This window comes from Leptonychotes weddellii, chromosome 10 (assembly GCF_054177405.1).
Source record: "Leptonychotes weddellii isolate Sample4059 chromosome 10, ASM5417740v2, whole genome shotgun sequence".
Classification (NCBI taxonomy): Eukaryota; Metazoa; Chordata; class Mammalia; order Carnivora; family Phocidae; genus Leptonychotes; species Leptonychotes weddellii.
Window position 1 is genome coordinate 96,743,513 of NC_138378.1, and position 22,185 is coordinate 96,765,697.

General features: G+C 39.7%; 1 protein-coding gene and 3 long non-coding RNA genes across 9 annotated transcripts in view; 3 read left to right on the plus strand and 1 right to left on the minus strand.

The window, feature by feature from the left end:
* Nucleotides 1-4,948, plus strand: LOC145715950 (uncharacterized). The gene is made up of 2 exons (XR_014138266.1): nt 1-4,733; nt 4,915-4,948. It is a non-coding gene; the product is annotated as an uncharacterized LOC145715950 (long non-coding RNA).
* LOC145715952 (uncharacterized) overlaps nt 1-22,185 on the minus strand; it is a 519,543-nt gene that overhangs the window by 24,495 nt on the left and 472,863 nt on the right. The window lies entirely within an intron of this gene.
* Nucleotides 1-22,185, plus strand: part of FEZ2 (fasciculation and elongation protein zeta 2) — a 42,728-nt gene that overhangs the window by 15,669 nt on the left and 4,874 nt on the right. For 3 of the 6 annotated variants that reach the window (XM_081796935.1, XM_081796933.1, XM_081796932.1), the window contains 2 exons: nt 18,058-18,138; nt 20,300-20,375. The exons of 1 other annotated variant lie outside the window; for it this stretch is intronic. In XM_081796935.1, the coding sequence (XP_081653061.1) occupies nt 18,058-18,138; nt 20,300-20,375 (157 nt within the window). The remainder of the gene's footprint in view (nt 1-18,057; nt 18,139-20,299; nt 20,376-22,185) is intronic. 2 more of the 6 variants (XM_081796934.1, XM_081796936.1) reach the window with 1 other exon arrangement.
* LOC145715954 (uncharacterized) lies at nt 11,424-17,205 on the plus strand. Its single transcript, XR_014138270.1, has 2 exons — nt 11,424-11,534; nt 11,753-17,205. It is a non-coding gene; the product is annotated as an uncharacterized LOC145715954 (long non-coding RNA).

The window sequence follows — 22,185 nt, forward strand, 5'->3', positions numbered from 1 at the left end:
ATGGACATTTTCTTGGTATAAAGTCTGTTTGTTTGTTGAAAGGACATAGTTCATAAACTGATTTTGAGAAAGTTCTCAGATATGTGGTACAAAATATTTTTGAGAAATGGCAGTATTGATTGAAGAGGTGTTAATTAGTTGCTTCCAGTGACTACTCTGGAAAAGCAAAAAAAAACCCCCAAACATCCAAAAACATTTGTTTGAATATACAGTGCTAGAAAGTTTGCTTTAAATTTCTGGAGCAAAATTTGTATGTTGTATTTTTTTAAAAATTGCACCTTTTAAATTGCCCTGTTATTCAAGGGTGATTAAACAAAATGCCTAGTTAAAAAGTCATAGCATGGTTGGTAATTTCTATCTGTCCGCTTTTAAGAATTACATGTAAACCCTCCATTTATTAGTGTTAACACTTGGCTGAGGGAAATAAATTTATCCCGAGAGGGGTATAAAGCCTCCTTTTTGTAACTCCCATATAAAAAGTGTTAGAGTGGATTCGTGGTGAAATGGTACATGGCATTTATATTGAGAAATGGATTTGGCAAGGCAACATTTAGATCTTACTCAAACCTTTATGAGTCTTGAAATAGATTCATAGTCAATTTTTTCACAGTATATGGACCTGTGAAGTTGCTTCTTGAGTCCTGATCTACTATTAGTAACAAAACCTTTAATCAGGTTACTAATGGCATTGCTAAGCATGTGGTACTGGTTCCCTCTATAAGCTGGAAAAAGACCATCCCATCTGTGACACAAGGAGTCTGAAATCTGTGATTCTGAAAAGGGTGGTAGGTGGCTCAAAAGAACCCTAAAGTGAAACGGCCAATTGGATAAACAGCTTGCAAAAGATAATAAATACCTTGTTAGACATTTTATGTAACATGTGGTTTGGGCAAGTCCTGTCTCTCTGAGTTAGCTATCATCAGTGATACAAATGTCTAAAAATTGGTGACCTTCTTACAGAGATCATGCTTTATCTGTTTTCTAATAACATTAATCACTTTTTTCTTTTTACCTTGGATATTTTTGTTTTATTAGCAGGACTTGGTTTTCTTTCCTTAAGCATGGAATAGCTTCCTTCCATTTTTCCTTAAACATGTTTCATTGAAACAAAACATCCATTTGTAGTTGGTGTAACACTTTATCCATATTTGCTAGCTCTTCTCTTTGGTCCAAAGACACTAAAGAAATACCTGGGTGGGAATAGAACAGAGTTAAACTCTTTAGGTGTTAATTTTGGAGACTTTGTGTTTCAAACATTTTCTGTAGTGAAAAAAAGAATTGGGGGCTTAGGGATGCTATTTAGAGCATTAGATGGTTTTGGGGGGCATGGAAATACTATTAAATATTAAAGAAAGTATTGAGTATCTTAGACAAGTGAAATGTTACCTTGATTTGTTTTAATTTTTAAAATCTGCTACATGTTGGCTAAGATAAAGCAATACACATTGATTCCGCAGATACTTGCAGGGTGTGTCTTCTTGTGCCGGGCACTGTTGAAGATACAGTGGCAAATAAAGCAGACAAGGCCCAGGGCCTGTTGGGGTTTATATTATAATGAGGGAGACAGGCAATAAACAAAGAAAGAATGACTGGACAGTGTCATTTTTGATAGTAATAAATGCCACCAAGACAATAAAAGCCTGGGTAAGGCGGTTGATAGCAATGCTGTTGGGGAGCTGTTTTTGATAGAGTGGTCACTATGTCACTGCTCCTTCTGATGAGCAAGGTAGTCCTGTCTTTTTCCAGTTCTCTGGAGGGGAGGTTAGAGGAGTAGATCTTCTCTTTGGGAAATGAGACTCAAGAGAGCAGAAAACTTTTTATCTCTTCTGTCCTGTTGTTCAGCATCAGAAGAAAGAGAGGGGTGGGAGTGGAGTTTGGAATGGTTGACGGGTACTGTCTGTTAATCACTGTGGTGATCTGCATGCATTTTTTTGAACTGACCATGCTGTTCTGGGCCTTGGTGCTTTTATATATGCCACTCCCTTTTCTGGGGTGGCCCTCTATTCCTATTTTTCCCAGTACACTTGGGAGATTTTTTTCATTTTTTAATTTGACCTTTGAAATCCTGGACAGGCATTGTCTTCCTTTTTTAGAACCTTCCTCGATGATTCTTCTTCCAATGCAGAACTGACTACTCTCTCCTTCTTTTGGGGTTAGTATTATTCCTCTTGACTATTTCTGTTGGCACTGTCACACTGTATTGTAGTTTTTTGTTTTCATGTCTGTCTGTCATGGGTCTCTAAGGATAGGAAATGTCACTTTATCTTTATATCCTTAGGTGTAACATTAGGTACTAACAAATTTCTACTAATAAATGTGTGAAAGAAATAAACTTGCAAATCTGTATTTCTACCTAGGGTCTTTCTGTCAGGTGCCAGGCCCTTGGAGACCGAGGAGCCTATTGATTAAGAATTTTGGGTTAAGAGCTGTATTTGAGTCCTGCGCCTGCCTCTGGGTACATCTCCGTTTGAGTTTTGGGAGGGTTAAATGAAATAATGTATGGAAGACTAGTATATATCCTGAGTAAATGCTAGTTATATATCCAACTGCCTTCTAGTTATTTCTCTCTGAAATTTATCAAAGTTACCATTTTCCTAAAGTTGAATTTATTTCTTATATATTTTTCTTTTGGTTAGTTGAACAGTCTACTCATTCACTGAAATCAGTGCAATTTCTAAGTCAGAGGATATGCAGTTTTGGAGGGTTTTAAACAACCATCTTTTCATATGGTTCTACAGAAATGAAACCCAGTAATTGCATAAGTGAGCAACCATTTCCCCATACCTCCAACCAACAATGGGTATTGTTAGCCTTTTGATATATACTGACCTGAAAGGCAAATAATGGTTTGATCTGTTGACTTCTGTATTCTTTTGTGAGTTGCCTATTAAGTCACATTTTAGATGTTTTTTGTATTTATTTATGAGGGTACACATACTTCTAATCTCATAGTATTGTACCCTGTTGTCATCATTGGATTAAATCTCACCTGGGAAGGAGTGCAGCCTTCCCAAAAGCTCATTCACATTGTTTTGTTGTTTAGCATCTCACCTAATTTTTGGTTTTTTTACACATCACTTAATGCCTGTTTGTTGAATTGAAACTTCACTATAAAGGAGATAGAATCCCAAAGGATTTGGTTTGTCCTATTTGAATTGTTGTTCTATCAGGGATATTTGTTGTTGTTGCCAGTCTTCTGTTTATGTTGTATAGAGTCACAGACCGTTGGACTTCAGTGGCAGTTCACATGAGTACAAGGACAAGTCAGAGTATACCAGGTGTGTTTTAATTTAGCAGTGGTTGTCACCTAGAATTATCTGAAGTTGTAAAGACATGAGTGTTTACTTGCTTGACATCATACCTCAGTATATGGATGAAATGGACATACTTCTTCCTTTAGGATCCGGTAATGTTTTCAAATTAAAAGTCACATGTAAGGTTGTGTTTTCTAAGTCTAGGGTTGAGAAGATAGGAATCTGTAGTGTCTTTTCTGTTTGCCGTAATCACTTGGAGCTTTCAAGAGAGAGTTCTCATGTGTGGGACTTAACACCAGCAATAATGAATAGTTGCCTTCAATTAACCTGAAGAAGTTAATTTTGAAACTTTTGGGGTATTAGGAATCAGTAACTCTGTTTTAAAAAGAATTGTATTGCCCTGTTGCTTTTGGGGGTTGGGGAGATAACTGCCTAATGATGGGGACAGCTAGGCCTTGGCTGATAGTCTTTCTTATATATTTCTTTCACAGATGCACTGCTCTGTATTTATGACTCACTTAGCTCATATTATGACGAATAGTCAAATCTATTTTGTTTCTCTTTTACATGCAAAAATGCCCCAGTAATAGTTTTTCATTTAATCTTCACCAAAGCTGACTTTAAGAGAAATTTATTTTCATTTAGATAGCTCTGATTAGATTGTTCTGAAGTTATTCCAGTTTGTTCCAGCTCCTAGCTTAGAAGGATCTGTTTTGACACAACTACTTGAATTTGGAGCTTTTGTTTAAAATAAGATGGACCTAGTTTTTTTCTTCCCTTCTTTTTAATTTGGAATTTTCAAATTTCACATTTGTTAAGATGATTTAGACTGAGGATTGACAAGGCAAACTACTGCCTGAGGGCCAAATTGGCCCTCTGCCTATTTTATAAATAAAGTTTTATTGGAACATAGCCATGTCCATTTATTTCCATATGGTCTGTGGCTGCTTTGGTGTTACAAGGACAGAATTGAATAATTGTGACAAACTGTGTGGACTGCAATCTAAAATATTAACTCTCTGGCCCTTTATAGGAGAAGTTTTCCAACCCCTGATTTAGACTAAAATTTAATAAAATTAAAAAAATTTGAAGGAAAAAAAAAAGATTCAAACTCCATTTAAAGTGAATTTGTATAAAAAGATCACTGTATTGTGACTAAAATTTATTATAAAATGTAGCCTTGTTTTATCTAAGAGTGTATTGAATTGTTCTCTTCTTCAGGGCCCCATCCAGCAGCCTGAATTATGCCTATAGGTGGTGATGCCTTGGCCAGTCCATCTCCAGGCCACTTGCCTAAGGCACTCTGCCTAGCAATAGACCTTTGTGCTCTGTGTGTCAGATTCCCAGTAGCTAAGTGAAGACAGCCAGCAGGTAGACCAGCTGTCTCTAGATTTGGGGCCAAATGAAAAACTTAAAAATGTTGGCAGTCCTCTGGGTACACTGTATTTATAGACAGTAATAAAAAGTAGTTTAAAGAAGGTAGAGTTGGTTAAGCGACTGCCTTCGGCTCAGGTCATGATCCTGGAGTCCCAGGATCGAGTCCCGCGTCGGGCTCCCTGCTCGGCGGGGAGTCTGCTTCTCCCTCTGACCCTCCTCCCTCTCATGCTCTCTGTCTCTCAAATAAATAAATAAAATCTTTAAAAAAAAAAAAAAAAAGAAGGTAGAGGAGAAGTAGAAAAGGAGCTGATCCCCCTCCACCACTTTTTCTAAGTAGTGGTACTCAAGAGGATAAAGTCTGCCTATATATGTGAATAAATATTAATACATTTTCAACAGTAATTTCTTGGCTATCTTTGATAGCATTTCTCTGTTTTCTCTCTCTTTTTTCCTTATAGTTGACACACCAATGTTACATTAGTTTCAGGTGTATAGCATAGTGATTTGGCAACTCTACGTTATACTATACTCACCACAGTGTAGCTACCATCCCACCAAACAACGCTATTACGGTAACATGCACCTTTCATCCAGTAACTGGAAGCCTGTACCTCACATTCACCTTCACCCATTTGTACCTCCCTTCCCCCGGCAACCACCAGCTTGTTCTCTATATTTAAGGGTCTCTTTCTGGTGTTTATTTGTTCATTTATTTTTTAGATTCCACACGTAAGTGAAATCCTGTGGTATATGTATGACTTATTCACTTAGCATAATACCCTCTCAGCCCATTCATGTTGTTGCAAATGGGAAGTATTCATTCTTTTTTATAGCTGAGTAATATTCCACCACATCTTCTTTATCCAATTATCTGTCGATGGGCATATTTTGACTATTGTAAATAATGCTACGGTAAATACAGGCGGTGAATATATCTTTTCGAATTGGTGTTTTTGTTTTCCTTGGGTAAATATCCAGTAGTGGACCATGTGGTATTTCTATTTTTCATTTTTTGAGGAGTCTCCATGTTGTTTTCCACAGTGGTTCAATTTACATTCCCACTAACAGTACATGAGGATTCCCTTTTCTCCACATCCTCACCAACACTTGTTACTTCTTGGTTTTTTGATACTAGCCACTCTGACAGGTATGAGATGATAACTCATTGGGGTTTTGATTTGTTATTTCCCTGATGGTTAGTGATGTTGAACATCTTTTCATATTTCTGTTGGCCTTTTATGTGTCTTCTTTGGAAAAATGTTTCTTCAGGTCCTCTGCCCATTTTTACTTGGATTATTTGTTATTTTGGTGTTGAGTTGTATAACATATATTTTTCATATTAACCCCTTATCAGATATATCATTTGCAAATATCTTCTTCCATTCAGTGGGTTGCCTTTTTGTTTTGTTGATGGCTTCTTTTGCTGTGCAGAAGGTGTGTGTGTGTGTGTGTGTGTGTGTGTGTGTGTGTGTAGTCCCAGTAGTTTATTTTTGCTTTTGTTTCCCTTGCCCAAGGCCACATATATAGAAAAATGTTGCTAAGGCTGATGTCCAAGAGATTACTGCCTTTGTTTTCTTTAAGGAATTTTATGGTTTCAGGTCTCACATTTAGGTCTTTCTTTTTTTAAGATTTTATTTATTTGAGAGAGATAGAGCATGGGTAGGGGGTGGGGAGAGGGAGAGGGAGAAGCAGGCTTCCCGCTGAGCAGGGAGCCCAATGTGGGGCTTGATCACAGGACGCTGAGATCATGACCTGAGCCGAAGGCAGATGCTTAACCAACTGAGCCACCCAGGCGCCCCTCACATTTAGGTCTTTAATCCATTTTGAATTTATTTTTGTATATGGTATCAGAAAGTGGTCCAGTTTCATTCTTTTGCATGTAGCTGTCCGGTTTTTTCAGCACCATTTATTGAAGAGACTGTATATTGTATATTTTTTGTATATTCTTGTCTCTTTCCTCATTGTATAGTCTTATCTCTTTTGTTGTAGATTAATTCACTGTATAAGCTTAGGTTTATTTCTGGGCTTTCTGTCCTGTTCTCTTGATCTGTATGACTATTTTTGTGCCAGTACCATACTATTTTATTGCTACAGTTTTGTAGTATATCTTGAAATCTGGGATTGTGATACCTCCAGCTTTTTTCTTCTTTCTCAAGATTGCTTTGACTATTCGGGTCTTTTGTGATTCCATACAAATTTTAGGATTACTTGTTCTAGTTCTAAGAAAAATACTATTGGTATTTTGATAGGGATTGTGTTGAGTCTGTAGATTGCTTTGGGTAGTATGGACATTTTAGCAATATTTGTTCTTCCAGTCCATGAGCATGGTATATCTTTCCATTTGTGTTGTCTTCAATTTCTTTCATCAGGGTTTTATAAAAGTTCTCAGAGTACAGGTCTTTTACCTCCTTGGTTAAGTTTACTACTTTGTTATTAGTGTATAGAAACACAACAGGTTTCTGTATATTAATTTTGTATCCTGCAATGTTACTGCATTCATTTATTAGTTCTAGTATTCTGTAGAGTCTTTATAGAGTTTTCTATTTTTAGTAACATGTCATCTGCAAATAGTGACAGTTTAACTTTTTTCTTATCTATGTGGATGCCTTTTATTTCTTGTCTGATTGCTGTGGTGAGGATTTCCAGTACTGTGTTGAATAAAAGTGGGAGAGAGGACCTTGTCATGTTCCTAAAAGCTTTTCCTCATTGAGTGTTGTGTTAGCTGTCAGTTTGTCATATATGGCCTTTATTATCTTGAGGTATATTCCTTCTAAACCCACTTTATTGAGAGTTTTTATCATGAACAGATGTTGAGTTTTGTCAAATGCTTTTTCCTGCATCTATTGAGATGATCATATGGTTTTTATCTTTCATTTTGTTAATGTGATATATCACATTGATTGATTTGTGGCTATTGAACCATCCTTGCATCCGAGGAATAAATCCCACTTAATTGAGGTGAATGATTCTTTTAGTGTATTGTTGAATTTGGTCTGCTAATATTGTGTTGAGAATTTTTGTAGATATGCTCATTAGGGATATTGCCTGTAGTTTTTTTGTAATGTCTTTGTCTGGTTTTGGTTTTGGAATAATAATGCTGGCCTCATAGAATGAATTTGGAAGCTTTCCTTCCTCTTCCAGTTTTTGGAATTATTTGGAGAGAATAGGTATCAACTCTTAATATTTGGCACAATTCGCCTGTAAATCCATCTGGTCATGGACTTTTGTTTGTTTAGAATTTTTTTTTTTTTAATTTTTATTTATTTGACAGAGAGAGAGACAAGAGAGGGAACACAAGCAGGGGGAGTGGGAGAGGGAGAAGCAGGCTTCCCGTGGAGCAGGGAGCCTGATGTGGGGCTGGATCCCAGGACCTTGGGATCATGACCTGAGCCGAAGACAGACGCTTAACCACTGAGCCACCCAGGCGCCCCTGTTTAGAATTTTTGATTACCGATTCAGTTTTGTTGCTAGTAATCAGTCTGTTCAGATTTTCTGTTTCTTCGTGATTTAGTTTTGGAAGATAGTATGTTTCTAGGAATTTATCCATCTCTTCTAGATTTTCCAGTTTGTTGGCATATAATTTTTTGTAGTGGTCTCTTACAATCCTTCATATTTTTCTTTATTGTAATGGGCATTCCTAAAAATTAGTGTTAGGGCCATAGAATGGAAGGTCATTATAGGGCAGAGAGAAACTTGGATGTGTAATATTTATTTTAATAATTCACACCTATGAATTATGAATTAGTTTAGATGTAGAACAGTTTTATTTTATGAAAGATAGTATTGCCTAGAGAAATACATGTCACCGCCAGTTTTTGTTTACCATTATCTACTATTTGTTTTCTGCAGTTGTCTTTTGGTAACAGACTGGTAATAGTGAGCTTTCATGACCCAACAGTTAAAAATCAGGAGTCTGTTCTTGACTCTTTATGCTTTGGAGAGGTTTGTTTGTTAATTGTTTGTTAATATAACACAAATTCACATAAAAGCCACAATATGCCAGGAAATTGTATTCTTATTATATACTGAGAGTATTCATGAGTATCAGGAAATAATTCATAAAATTACCAGGGTTAATTATTTTACTCTAATTTTAATAGCTTTGAAAATGTTTGCCAACACTAATTTAATTACCACATTAATATTAAATTACATAAAGATTTTTAAAAATGTTCAAATACAAAAAAAATTAAATTGATAATATTCCATTTAACTCCTAACCTTGAAAATCTTCATACCACATCTTCCTGTTCTGAGAGCAAAATTCCAAAATAGTTTAATATTCAAGACATATTTATCTACTTTGGTATAATTCATATTTTCTAATTTACTTGGATCTGGTTATTTTTTTCTGCAGAAACTTTTTCAGTAGAATTTGCATTTACAACTGCTTTATAATTCACATTAAAAGTATTTGATCTGAAGAAGTGTCAAACAGACTCAAATTTTACATCTTAGGTAATACTTATTTGAATATTTTTGCTTTGTAATTTTTTTACATTTATTGTTTTCAATTCTGTTTTTCTTGTATTTTGTGTTTCGATTACTTTAAGAATTTAAAAATTAAAAGTACTGTTCTATAAGTCAGTATTTGAAAATCATGTCATTCAAACTATTGCAAATGATGTGATTTATGAGGAACCATAATTACGTTTGAATTTCACTTTCTTTTGAATCTCTTGAGTATAAAGAATATTTATGGAGTCAGAGCATAAATTAGGATACGAGTCAGAAATAGATGAAAAGCATTTCTTAATTGCTTTTCCTAACCTTTTTTCTGACACTGAGCTTTGAATTTGGGATTTTTAAAAGATTTCCTGGCTTGTTAGAGATCTGTGCCCGTGGGTCTCAGATAAGGCTAAGAGAAAAGTCTGGTAGCAGGAATAGTCTGAATTTCCTGGCCTCCTGGTTAGTTTGGCCTTCCCTGTGCTGGATCCTTCTTTCTGTGAAATTAGTTAAGCTGGTGAATGTTCTGTGCAGAGAATGATTTGATACGTTTAGGACTCCAGAAAAGAATTAACAGATCACATCGCTGTATCTGATTCTTGTTGCTTTTCAGTTTACACAGTGTTTGTGTTTACTAGCTCTTTTCTTTCTCTTGTTCAGAAAGACCTTGAATTAGCTGCAAGTGTTACTTGTTTTCAGTTTAAGCTTTTTGGCTGAGTTGTATATTTAGTCACGGACAGTAGTTTTCTTTTCTTCATGTTGTCTTCAGCTCCTTAGGCTAGAGACTATCTGTAGTCAGGAGTGTATTATTTCTCAGTTTTTGTTTTATTTATATGAGAACTAAAACTACTCATTACTTGTTCTGGAGAAAAGTAGAAAGATGTGGTTACTTCTTTTTGGGAGCTATGTCCCCCCAAATGTTCTAGCCTTTCTAGAGAAATGTTTTGAATATTTTTGGATATCAGTATTTGCTGAACGCTGTAAGTGACTCCCATGGACTACTTCATTTAATCCTCACAGCGACCCTACAGATTTTATTAATATTCCTGCCATTTCATAAATGGGTAGACAGAAGCTCAGCAGAGGCCTTAGCTCACAGAACCTGTACATACTGGCACGAGGATGTAACACAGGTGTGTGCAAGGGACCCTTGGCTCTGCGTTTCTCCTGGTAAGCTGTGCAGGTGTTTTGTCTGTGGCCTTGGAGATCTTGGCTCCTTTCCCTCTTCTTTCAGATTTTTCTAATTTTTGTTTTTAATCTCCTGTATCTTGTTTATACTTTGCTCCTGGTTTTGTATGGGAAAAGATTCTAGAGATTGGCTGATTTCGAGACTTAAATACCTACTCACGCCAGGGAAGGAAATGGTCATGAGGTAGCTGTGAGTATTCTCATTGTAAATCATGCGACTGGAGCCCCGGATTGACTAAACTTCTTCCCGCATCCTCACTGTTACTTTGGCACTTTGTCAGCAGTGAGGGAAACAATAAAGTAAATACTGTAATGCTTAATCATGTTCCTGCTTATAAATGGGCTCATATCAAAAATTCCATTCTGAGAAGGGCATTTTACAGAGCTATTAACTCCTTTGTAAAGATACGGTGGAAAACAGATGGATAGATTACAAGGTAATTTTAGACCCCCAGAATCTTTACTAGCTCTTCACTTTGCATTTGAACATTTGGATCCTTCAAATTTAGAAATGGTAGATTAAATGGAGGCAGGATTAGGTTTTCTGACGTACTTAATATTGCAGTTGTTTATTTTAATTAAGCTAAATTAAGAAATCCTTAATATCCTTTATTTCATCGAGCATTCCTAACCGCAAGACTTCTGAAAGTGCTTTGACAGGTCTGTAGTACTTTTACCGTGAGAAATGTTCAACAAAGGAATGCTTCTCTTCTTCTCTTCCTCCTCCCTCTGCCCCCTGAATAAAATTTAAGCATAGACAAAATCTTCCCTCTGGCCCAGTTCAGTACCAGAAGCACCTAATCACACCATGTCTGCTCTCAAGGTTATAAATGTAGTGTTTCTAAATGAGCTGATGTTTACTGAAAAGTAAATTTAATCTGTCTCTGGGGTTTTATCTTTTTAAAGTTCATTTTGCCTTCCAAAAGGGGTATTGTTTTATGGAATTTATTTATTTATTTTTTAAGATTTTATTTATTTATTTGACAGAGAGAGAGAGAGAGAGACAGCGAGAGAGGGAACACAAGCAGGGGGAGTGGGAGAGGGAGAAGCAGGCTTCCCGTTGAGCAGGGAGCCTGATGCGGGGCTCGATCCCAGGACCCTGGGATCATGACCTGAGCCGAAGGCAGACGCTTAACGAATGAGTCACCCAGGCGCCCCTGTTTTATGGAATTTATAGGGCAGTTGTGAAACCACCTATTGTGTGCTCTTGGAGCTCTTTTCCTATTTCTTCCTTGTCCTGCCTGGTCTTTCCTTTCCTTGATCCTTCTAGTTCATTGATCTTCTGCGTGCTACTCTTTTTTTTTTTTTTTTAAGATTTTATTTATTTGAGAGAGAGAATGAGAGAGAGAGAGCACACGAGAGGGGGGAGGGTCAGAGGGAGAAGCAGACCCCCTGCCGAGCAAGGAGCCCGATATGGGACTCGATCCCGGGACTCCAGGATCATGACCTGAGCCGAAGGCAGTCGCTTAACCAACTGAGCCACCCAGGCGCCCCGTTCTGCATGCTACTCTTTTGTTATCCTAGAGGTTTTGTATTTCTTAGTCACTCCATTGTTTTACAAACCTTGTCAACAAGATTATTTATCGTACTTTATTAATTTCACACTGACTTCCTAGACCGGGTTCTTCAGTGGTCTTTTTCAGAACTTCATCATTGACTTCTTTGACAAATAACTTTGTATCTTATCATGTCATCTGTCTTCTGTTCACCTTCAGATTATTTTTGCTTTTTAGCTCTTTAAAAAAAAATTTCTCTCCTAAACAAGTCAGAGAAAAAATTTCTCTTCTCAATATGGTTACCCCAGGTGCTAACACTCTTGGGCTCTGGTCTTAGAAGTGTCAAACTGTGGCTTAGCAGACATCTATAAATGCCATTGGGGTAGATGACTCTGAATGTGTCATTTGGCTGTGCAGTTTTGTCCTTCTAGAGCACTTACATTATAACTTTATGTGACCTTGCAGTCCCATACTGGTGTGTGTGTGTTTTGATTTGCCTTCTTAAAGAAACCATGGATAATCTCGGTTGAGATAATTCATACATTCATACGATTTACTAATAAGAGACCTTTACAAATGATATCACTTCATCACCTGTTTCACTGGTGTGGAAACAGGCATGTGTGGGTTTAGTGACTGCTCCCTAGTCAGACGCCGGTGGCAAGGCTGGGAGAGAGCTCGGAGCCCTGCTTTCTATTTCAGTATTTTTCTATCCCAGTTGACTCTTGGAAAATTTTCTGATTCCAAATACTTCTGACTAAGGTGTGATTCCTAGTTCCATCGCCAAATCTGAAAGTATTTCACTGGTATGGGTAATAATTGCTACAGAATTTTCTAATTTCAGCCAGCGACTATCCATCGAATGCCTCCTGCATGCTGAGGATGGGTTTGTGCTTTGTTGGCACATGAAAGAAGTGTCTGACATTATTTCTTCCCTTAACGATTGTGAGAACTTAGTTAAATTTATTAAAAAATTAACCCAAACTGGGGCACCTGGGTGGCTCAGTTGGTTAAGTGTCCTACTCTTGATTTTGGCTTAGGTCATGATCTCAGGGTTGCGAGATCGAGCCTCTTGTCATGCTCTGTGCTGGGTGTGGAACCTGCCTGAGATTCTCTCTTTCCCTCTTACTTTGCTCCCCCTACCCCCCGCCCCAGCTCTCTCTCCCTAAAAAAAAAAATTTAAGCCAAACTTTTTTTCTTTCTCTGCTGTTTTTCTTTAGATATTGTGCCTCATCCCCACTTTAAAAAAAATCTGGATTATCTTTTTTTTTTTACTATTATGAGATAGACATATGTTGATCTCTAATTATGTGTCAGGCATGAGTATTAAGGATGCAGAGTAAATACCAGCGTGCGGGGGCATGCTACGTGGGGATCCAGCTGACAAACCATGCAACGTACTTTATGCAGTGATTCTCAGCCAGGCCAGTTTTGCCCCCCCGTACGATTTTAGGCAATGTCCAAAAACATTTGTCCTTGTCACAAGTGGATGAGGTGTTGGGCAGTGCTACCGGAATTCCCAGTAGAGGCCAGTGATGCCGTTCAACACACCACACTGCACAGGACTGCCCCCACCACAAACAGCTGTCTGACTCCACATGGCAGTACTGTCAAGGTTGAGAAAACTAGGTGTACAGTGATAATTGCTGTATTCAGAGCAGCTACCATGTTCTTGGTGTGTTCTGTGCCTGGCGCCGTCTCGTGATGGAGGTGTGGATAAGTTGCTATTGCCCCTAGTTTGGTTTAGGGGTCTGGGAAGGCTGAGTTGAATCTGGAGGACAAGAAGAAGAAGAAGGGACAGGCCTACCAAGCAGAGGGCATGGTGGGGGCAGCCATCTGGAGGTGACAGGCACATCTGGGGCCCTGTAGGTGGTTCACTATGGCTAGAAGTTGAGAGAGCAAGCTGAAGGCGAGAGAGAAAGTCACTCAAGAAGAAGGTGAGGAAGTAGCAAAGTAGAAGCTGGAAAATGGGTAGCTTTGTATGCCATGCTAAGGCGTTTGGTCGTTATGTAAAGGCTGTAGGAAACCCAAAAAGAGGTTTTAAGTGGATCATTACCTGGGCAGATTTGTCTTTTGGGAGGATAAATTCAGTGTTTCAAGGAGAACTAATTGGAAGGGGGCAACTAGAGAGACGTTGACTCAGAGGCACTCATTCAGGTAAGAAATGAGCCACGAAGTTACAGTAGGGCCGGGAAAATGGTTGAATTTCAGAGATATGAAAGAGGTGGAATCTCTTGGTTGGGCAGCAGGGAAGAGAGGATGAAGGGTCCGGTCACTGATTCCTGACTTGGGCAAGCATAGGTAGAACACATGTGCCCCCTCCCAAAGGGAGATGCACAGGTCTTGTTAATAGCAACCGCGTGGAGCCTCCAGCCCGGCATCTTTGGGGGGTTACCTGCTTTTCCCGTCCGCTCTGGATGTAGCCTCTATGATGCCAAGGTTAAGTCTGCCATGTTAGCACATCCGCCCACCAGGATGGAGCAAGAACAGGGCCGCCGCAGTAAAAACTGCTTATGGGAAGGAGGGGAGAGTGGGACTACTCGGCAGCTCCTGTTTCACCACCGCTGGGGGAGGCTAACAGGACCCCTGTGCGCTGGCCGCGGATGGAACTCCTGGGTTGGCTGGTTTGGCTGCGTTTGGTTTTGCTCTCCGAGGGGATCTCTCTTGTCCATGGTCCTTTGTAGCTCATCGGGGAGGGTGTTTACTTCGTGTTGCAGCTCAGATGTCACCTCCTCAGAGAGCTGTTCTCTGACCTCCCGATACAAAACAGGCATCCCGATTTTTATTGCCGTGGTGCAGCTATCAGCTGGGGCGTTACTTGTTTGACTCTTGGCCCCGCTTCTGCTGGAATGTCAGGTCATCAGGGGAGGAGGGGCTTGGCTGGTGTGCTCGCTCGGAGTCGCTAAGACCTGTGATATCTGGCCCCTGTTTTTTGAAAGAGTGGATACATGCATGAGAAAGGTAGAGAGTGCTCAAGAGGAATAGGATTAAAAAAGAAACAAAACTTTTATTTCTGGTGGGAGAGAGGAAGATGAGTTCAGGTTTGGATATGATGAGTTTTAGCAATATTCAGGTGCAGATGGCCGAGAGGCCATTGAACACGCAAGTGACACTCAGGGGGTCGGTGCAGTAAAGCTGGCTGACGTGTCCTGGGCCCTTCCTCAGTGCCAGGCTCGGTTCTCAGCCCTTTCCTGATCTTAGCAAAGTGGAACTGTACATTGGTGGCAGCAGAAGTGAAAAACGGCGGGGTGGGACCGTTCAGAGCGCGTGCATGAGAAAAACAGTAGGGACAGACCCCCCCGGGGGACACCGGTATATGAGAGCCGAGCAGAGAAAGGGGCACCTCTGGGAAGGGGCGGCCCGAGGGGCAGGCGGAAGCCAGGGCCAGGAGCCTGCGGAATCCAGGGCAGGGGCACAGGTGGAGCGCTTACCGGGGGTCTCAGAGGGATCTGAAAAGTGTCCCTGGACCTCAGCATCAGAGAAGTGACCCGGGAAGAGCTGTTTGAGGAGACCCTGGGGAAAGGAACTTGGTTGAGGGCTGGAGAATTTAAAGTTGCCCCTGAGACAGAGCGGGCCGGAGGAAGAGTTTGAAAACAGCGAGGGCAGGACAGGGTGGCGCTGTGATTCCTGGCTGGCGGTGGGCATTGATGGCCGCCGGGGCGCTGGGGGAGGGATGGGCTCCGACGTCTCTCTGTGAACCTTGAGATTTTGCTGTGCTGTCCTTTTCCCGCTGGGGCGGGAGGCAGTAGCACGGTGCCAGCCACCTCGCTTCCCTGCCCAGGCCGCCACGGGGGCCACCGGCCCCAGCTCCGGGCTCAGCCCCCCTCAGCCCCCCTCAGCCCCAGGGCACGGCTCTAGGGAGAGTTCCTTTACTTGTCTTGCTGGGATCAGCTCTTAGCCGTGTGCTTTGTGCTTTTCCGGGTCGCTGTGGCTTCACGTGGCCGTGCTTCCATCTCCTTCCACCCCGCCTGGCGCTGTGGTTGCGGGACAGCCATCTTTCAGGAGTCGTCCGTCGGGCGACCAGCGCTGTGGCGGCTCAGCGGAGCCACGGCTGCACGTTTCATAAGGAGCCCTAGGTTACAGCCGGACCCAGGAGTCTGAGAATGTGCATCTGTCTTCTTACTTACGTTTTTGCCGTGACAGACATTAGGTTTCGAACTGTGGAGGTACAGCTAGTGTTTTTAAGAACGTGCTGCCCAGATGTAAAGTATCCCTCAGTCTCCTGATGCATGGATGCTAAAACTCTTCACCTTGTTTGACAGTGTCTAGCTTCAACGTGCCTAGAGATAATGGAGTCAGGTTACATAGAGAATGAAGTGTTTTTCTCTTTGTTGCTTTTGAGAGGAAATACGTTTGGTAGAGTTTAAAAAATGGCTCCAGCCTCTGGTGCCTAAGTTCATCTCTTGATAATCTGCTTAGAAATGTGAACAAATTATGTGATAGCATATGAAAAAGCTACAAAATACAAAAATCCACAGAATACTTATGTGTAGGTTTTCCTTTAAAACTAGCCTACTCCATCAAAGGGCATATGGTTATGCTGTCAGCCGAGTGAAGCATGTTCAGTCAAGGTGACCAGACCAGACATTTCATTCTTGCCAGAACAAAATGGCATGCAGTCTGGGAAGGGCTCTGTGGGGAGGGACCATTTAGGAGGAGAGGCATGGTTGTATATGTTCTCCAAAGACGGTAACATTTGGTACTCAGATTTTCGATAATACCACTGAGTACATGACTGATAAAGAGGCATTTAGCTCCTTCAAAGATGAAACTTCTTGGTGTTTTTTCAGCTTTTTGTTGTTAGGACTTCTTTACACTCTTAAAATTCATTGAAGACCCCAAAGAGCTTTTGTTTTCATAAGTCATATTGATGGATAATTACTCCATTATAAGATAAAATTTTTAAAATTTACTAATTCATTTAAAAATACCAATAAGAAATTCATTAATGTTTACACAAATAGCATATTTTTATGAAAAATAACTCTAATTTCAAAAATTCAGTGAGAAACAGTGGCATTCCTGTGCATTTTTGTTAATCTTGTTAATACCTGGCTTAATTCAAGAGAGCTAGAGTCTTAAATCTGCTTCTACATTCAGCCTGGCATTTGGAATATTTCACTATAAGTCATGAAAGAATGAAAGTGAAAAAGGCAAATCATGCCTTAGTATTTCTGAGAAAATAATTTTGAGCTCATGAACCCTAAGAGTGTCTCAGGGACCTCCTGGCGGGGGGTTCCTGGGCCACACTTTGAGAACCACTGGGCTAAACCATACGTTCTTGAAAGCAGAGACCATTGCCTTGCTTTCCTCTTCTGTTCCGTGGGGCCTGGTAAATACTCGTTATATTGACTCAAGTGTGTTTACTGTTTCAACTTTCCTCTGTAAAAATCCAGAGAGAGGACCCATCTGGTCAATGGGGACTGAACTCCCGTTCCGGGATGCCTTCCTCCTTAATTAGTCACGCCCTAAGAATCCATCTCAGGCCTTTGACTCAGCAGCCAGAGGGGTGCCACTGGCCTCTTTTCCCCAGTCTGATGGCATTGCAGACTGGTTACAAATCAAGATAAGTAGTTGAGGGAAAAACTATTCCCTTTAGAGTACAGTGAGTTCTCGGAAGCCTTGGAGGTTGCTGGGGGAAGAAGCTAGAATTGTTTCCTAGAAACAGCGGGAAAGTCTCTGCAGAAGTGTGCGGGCCCTGCTGGCACATGGGATCCACTGTGCTCTCCAGGAAGCATATGTGCTCTTGCAGTTCGAGTTTTCTGCACCAAGGCAGTGGCAGGTGGCCCGCAGAGCGAGTGGGAAGCCGTCCTCAGCTCTCCAAGTAACAGCATTCTCATTTGCCAAATGTTATGTTCATGTTTCTCCAAACTTGCGGTAGAAATATGCACACTTAGGCTGAAAATATGCATACTGTTAGTATTAAGTTTTCAGACTTTTGATACAATGTAGGTAAACAATATCAAGAGGTATCTTAAAAGTAAATTTTGCCTAAGACAAAGATGTGTACAACTTAGGATATTTGCATTAGAGCAAATTTATTTATCAGCCAGGTGAGGAAAGTCTTCATGAATATAGTAGCATAAAAGCAATTGTTTTTGCATTTGACTTGCAAGGGAATGGAAGCAAAAACTGTTTAAAAACAGCATGATTTTGTTTGCTTTATCTGAATGAGTAGTGGCATTTTCTAACTGCTTGTCTCTTGGGCACATAAATCATGGTGGTGCATTCTTACTAATAGTCTTTGAACTTCTTTCTCTGTCCTTTTCTTCCGGGCCGTATATTGCTGCCTTTAGCGCTTCAGCATGGAAGGGATCTCAAATGTCATTCAGAATGGCCTCCGCCACACCTTTGGAAATTCAGGTGGAGAGAAACAGGTGCTGGGTTATCCTTATTTTCCTCATTCTCTGCTTTTTCATTTCCTGCGTAAGTGAAGGTCCTGTGAAAGCTGGCAGTTTTACTAATTTACTAAGACTGTTGCTTAAAAGAGAGAAGTGAAAGTTCATCATTTTTATAGTCTCGATAATGCATACAATTCCCTTTAGGAAAAAGCATTTTTCAAATTGGACAAAAGACTAAATGCATTCTTAATACATGTTTTAGAACTCCATTTTCTACTACCTTTAAACAAATTGCACTGACATAATGAGTTGCATGTATAGAATATATAGCTAAACTAGAATATACTATGCTAATTCTAAAAGTTTGAGAAACGATATCATTTTGCGGGGGAAGAAAGCTGATGTTGGTGTCTTTTTGACAGGAGTTCTAGGTCAAACATGTCAGTAAGACATATATATATATATATATACACATATATATCTTACCTCCTTTTAAATGAAATTCAAGTGTTTTTAAGGTGTATCATGTAGTTAGCCAACTCACTCTCTGCCAAGTGAGGCATGCGACATGATTTATATAAAATTATACATGGATAGAAGTACACAGTCAAATGTGTAGTAATTTGCTTTATATTAACATTTTTGTATAGTGATTTAAGGAGGATCATGAACACAGGAAACACATCTACATTAATGAGTGTGCTTAAAATTACTTTTCACAATTTGAAATTTTCACTTCACAAAGAAAACTTTTCAATGTAGCTCTTAAGACTTAGAAAGTGCGCAGAATGTAGCTTTTGGCAGTTTATCAAAAGAAAGCATTTGAGCGTAGAAGGGCAAGAAGGGCAATAATCAATATTAAATAATCCTTCACACAGACATTTCCAGCTCCATGAAGGGATGGTCTAATTTTTTTTTTTTTATTCTGGCACCTCTACCTCTCTCAAACTCACAGGATGGCATAATAGCTTCCGGACTGACCCACACATACCAGTGGGCCAGGGAGCGTAGCTGGCTAGTGCGCTGGGGGTGGGGTGGGGCTGGCGCTGCTTCCTGATGCTCTCAGAGGCCAGCTTTCCTGCCGCTCACGCTGTTGTGAAGCCCCAAGGGGCTTGTTTCCGGCTTCCTTCACAGAGAAACATTCAGTGCTACAATTGGGTATCACCTTGGAGAAGTCTACACCAAAAAGATGGTGGGAATTGTTTCTTACACATGGAATAATTCACTTTTCCTACTTTTCTGTACCTAAGGAGCCAGTTCCTGTTAAGCCATTTTGCCTTGTCTTTTGATTATGAGGTCACCCAAGGGTGAAATCACTCATGGAGGGTTAGGAATAGAGCAGAGATTTAGAGCAAGGACTAAGTAATGGGTGGGTCTTAAAAGATTCTGGGTAAAAGACAGTAGATCTCCAGATGAGCACATGCAAACCACACTGAACTAGATAGTTTTTGGTGGAGTGGTCAGAATAGGTACATCTGGACAATAATTTTTAGATTCTGCTTTCATGGGACATACTTAATAGGCCATAAATCTGATACTTGTGAGCCTTTACAGTGGTGAACGAGACTGTTTGTCTCAGTATCAGATGTGAATTTTTATTATTCACTAGGCCATTCTCTCCTTTCACTTTTCTCTTTTCCCTTAATGCCTTTAAACATCCTAAATAATTTAAAATAATAATAATAATACACCTCTAAAATTGGTACGCGTGTCTAAGATAGCTTATGGAAGAAGCTGGTATGTGTTTTTAAAGTTGTCAAGTTATCCATGTGACCATTTTGTTCAACCAGAAAAAAATGGTCTGAAACAGAATTATTTGGCTGTTGGGAATGATTTGGTTTATGCAGAACTGTTACAACTACGTTTTTAGTTTTAAATTACTATTTCCAAAATATGTTGAAAATATACAAGGAGAATGCTAGATAAGACTTTAATAATGAACAAATTGAATAGATCACCCTCAGACCTACTTTTGTGAAATTTTCAATAACTGAAAGATGAAAAAATGGATATTTATGTTAACATTGGGCTTGAATGAAGCAGATAGAGGTGGGCAAAAAAATGAGCTCCAGCTGAGATAGTAAGATACCTCATGTTTCATGTTATAAAATAGACCTTTAGTAACTGTTATCAAAATTTTGCAGATAAGGTCATTCAGATTTAAGTGACTTTTTTTTTTTTTTTTTTGACTTGGCAGTACTTGACAACAGTCATTCCTTATGAGAAAAAAAATGGACCACCATCTGTTGAAGATCTTCAAATATTAACAAAAAGTGAGCAAAGATGAAATTAAACTCTTATCCTGTTTACTTTTGCTGATTCAAAATACTGATTTTGGTTGGTTGTTGCTGTTTTGCTTTGTCAATTTAGGGTAGTAAATGATGGATGATGTCATCATTTATTGAGAATGAAACCATGGATGGCTTATAACATCAAACATGACACTAAATCCAGAGTTGATTTGTATTTTTTGTGCTTTTTCTTTTTGAAATATTTACAAGCTGAACTTTTGAGGAAAAAAAGTGTAACTTGATTCTCCATCATCTCTTGGATGTTTAAGAACATATCCATTTATCAATAAATAAGGTCCTTCATGGATCTTCTATAAATATGATTGTCAGTAACTCAATAGGAAAGATTTAGAATGTGGCCTAAAACACTCTCCTTTCTTGGGAATGTAGAACCCTGAATCCAAGGTAATAGTCACAGGTAGAATTTGAATTGGTAGTAATATTTTAAGAAGAGTCACTCAGCAAATATTAAAAAGGCCTATTCTGTGCCAGGCTGCGTTCTGGACATTGAGATACTTCAGTGAACAAAGCAGACAAAAATACTCCACCTTCAGGAGGCTTGCATTTTAAAATAATTTGTTAGACTTAACTATACATTCCATTGACTATCTCTTATGAGAGCCATGAATGAGCCATGAATTCTGGTTCTGTCCCTGTTATTTACAGTGATACCCTTGGATGTTACTTACTTTCTCATGGTCACAATGAAAAACAAGGATAAAAGTATTTGCTATGTTTCCCTCATAGTAAATAAATTAACATACGTTTGATTTGGGGTAAGTCAGCTTTGTTTTCCTTGAAGGGACTGGATTTGCTGACCTGTTAGGTTCTTTCTACTGTAAATATTTGTAATAACTGCTGATTAAAGAGGGAGCCAAGTGAGAGGGAATCACAGGAATGGATACTGGTGACGAGAGCTCTTTTGGAATTTAGGGATATGGAGGCATGGATGGGATGAGCGCAAGGGAGGTGCCTGCCTGCTACCTGAAGTTGTTATTCATTCCTTTGGTGAACAATACTTTCAAAGCCTTTTATACCAAAATATGGATAAATCGAGTGATGCTAGCCAGTCTAAAATAGAGAATGAGGAGATTAACTGGGTGGCCAGCCTTCTGATTTTCCAGAGGAACTCATGACGTTAGAGTGTCCAAGATCACACAGGGGAATGGTTAATTACAGGGCTGGGTCTCTTAGTTCCCAGTCCACTGTACTTTTTAATAATGCTAGCTTATGGCATGTGATTTTATGTAGAACTGGAAACAAATCTAAAACATCATGGGAAGCAGAAATACTGAACAGAGTAGCCCTTTCAGAAGGAGACATAAATATTGCCTTAGAAGCCAGGAATTACTGAAAAACCTCGGCTTCTCAGATCAAGGACAAACATACTTGGCCAAACCAAAGTCATCATAATTCCCACATCAAAATGTCCTCAGGCTGATTCTTAGATGATGTATTTGTAGACGGCCATCATTTGGAATCTCTGGGTGAGTGAACGTGTGTAGGGGGTGTGAATGAATGTCCAAGTTAGTATGAGTTTCACTTTGAAAGTAAGAAGTGGTTATCTCCTAAAAACCTGGGGGAGAACTGGAGCCTCTGCGGCCACCACCTTGGAGATGTTGGCCACAGGAGACGTCCTGGGGAGAGGGGTAGCATTTCTGGTTATGTAGCCTTCCTCATAAAAGCTATTGGAAGCACACAGCAATAGTAATAAGAATTAGAATAATGTTAGTTGTGTTCATAAATACGGCTAATGCTTACATAGCCTATATTCTGTGTGGGGCACTGTTCT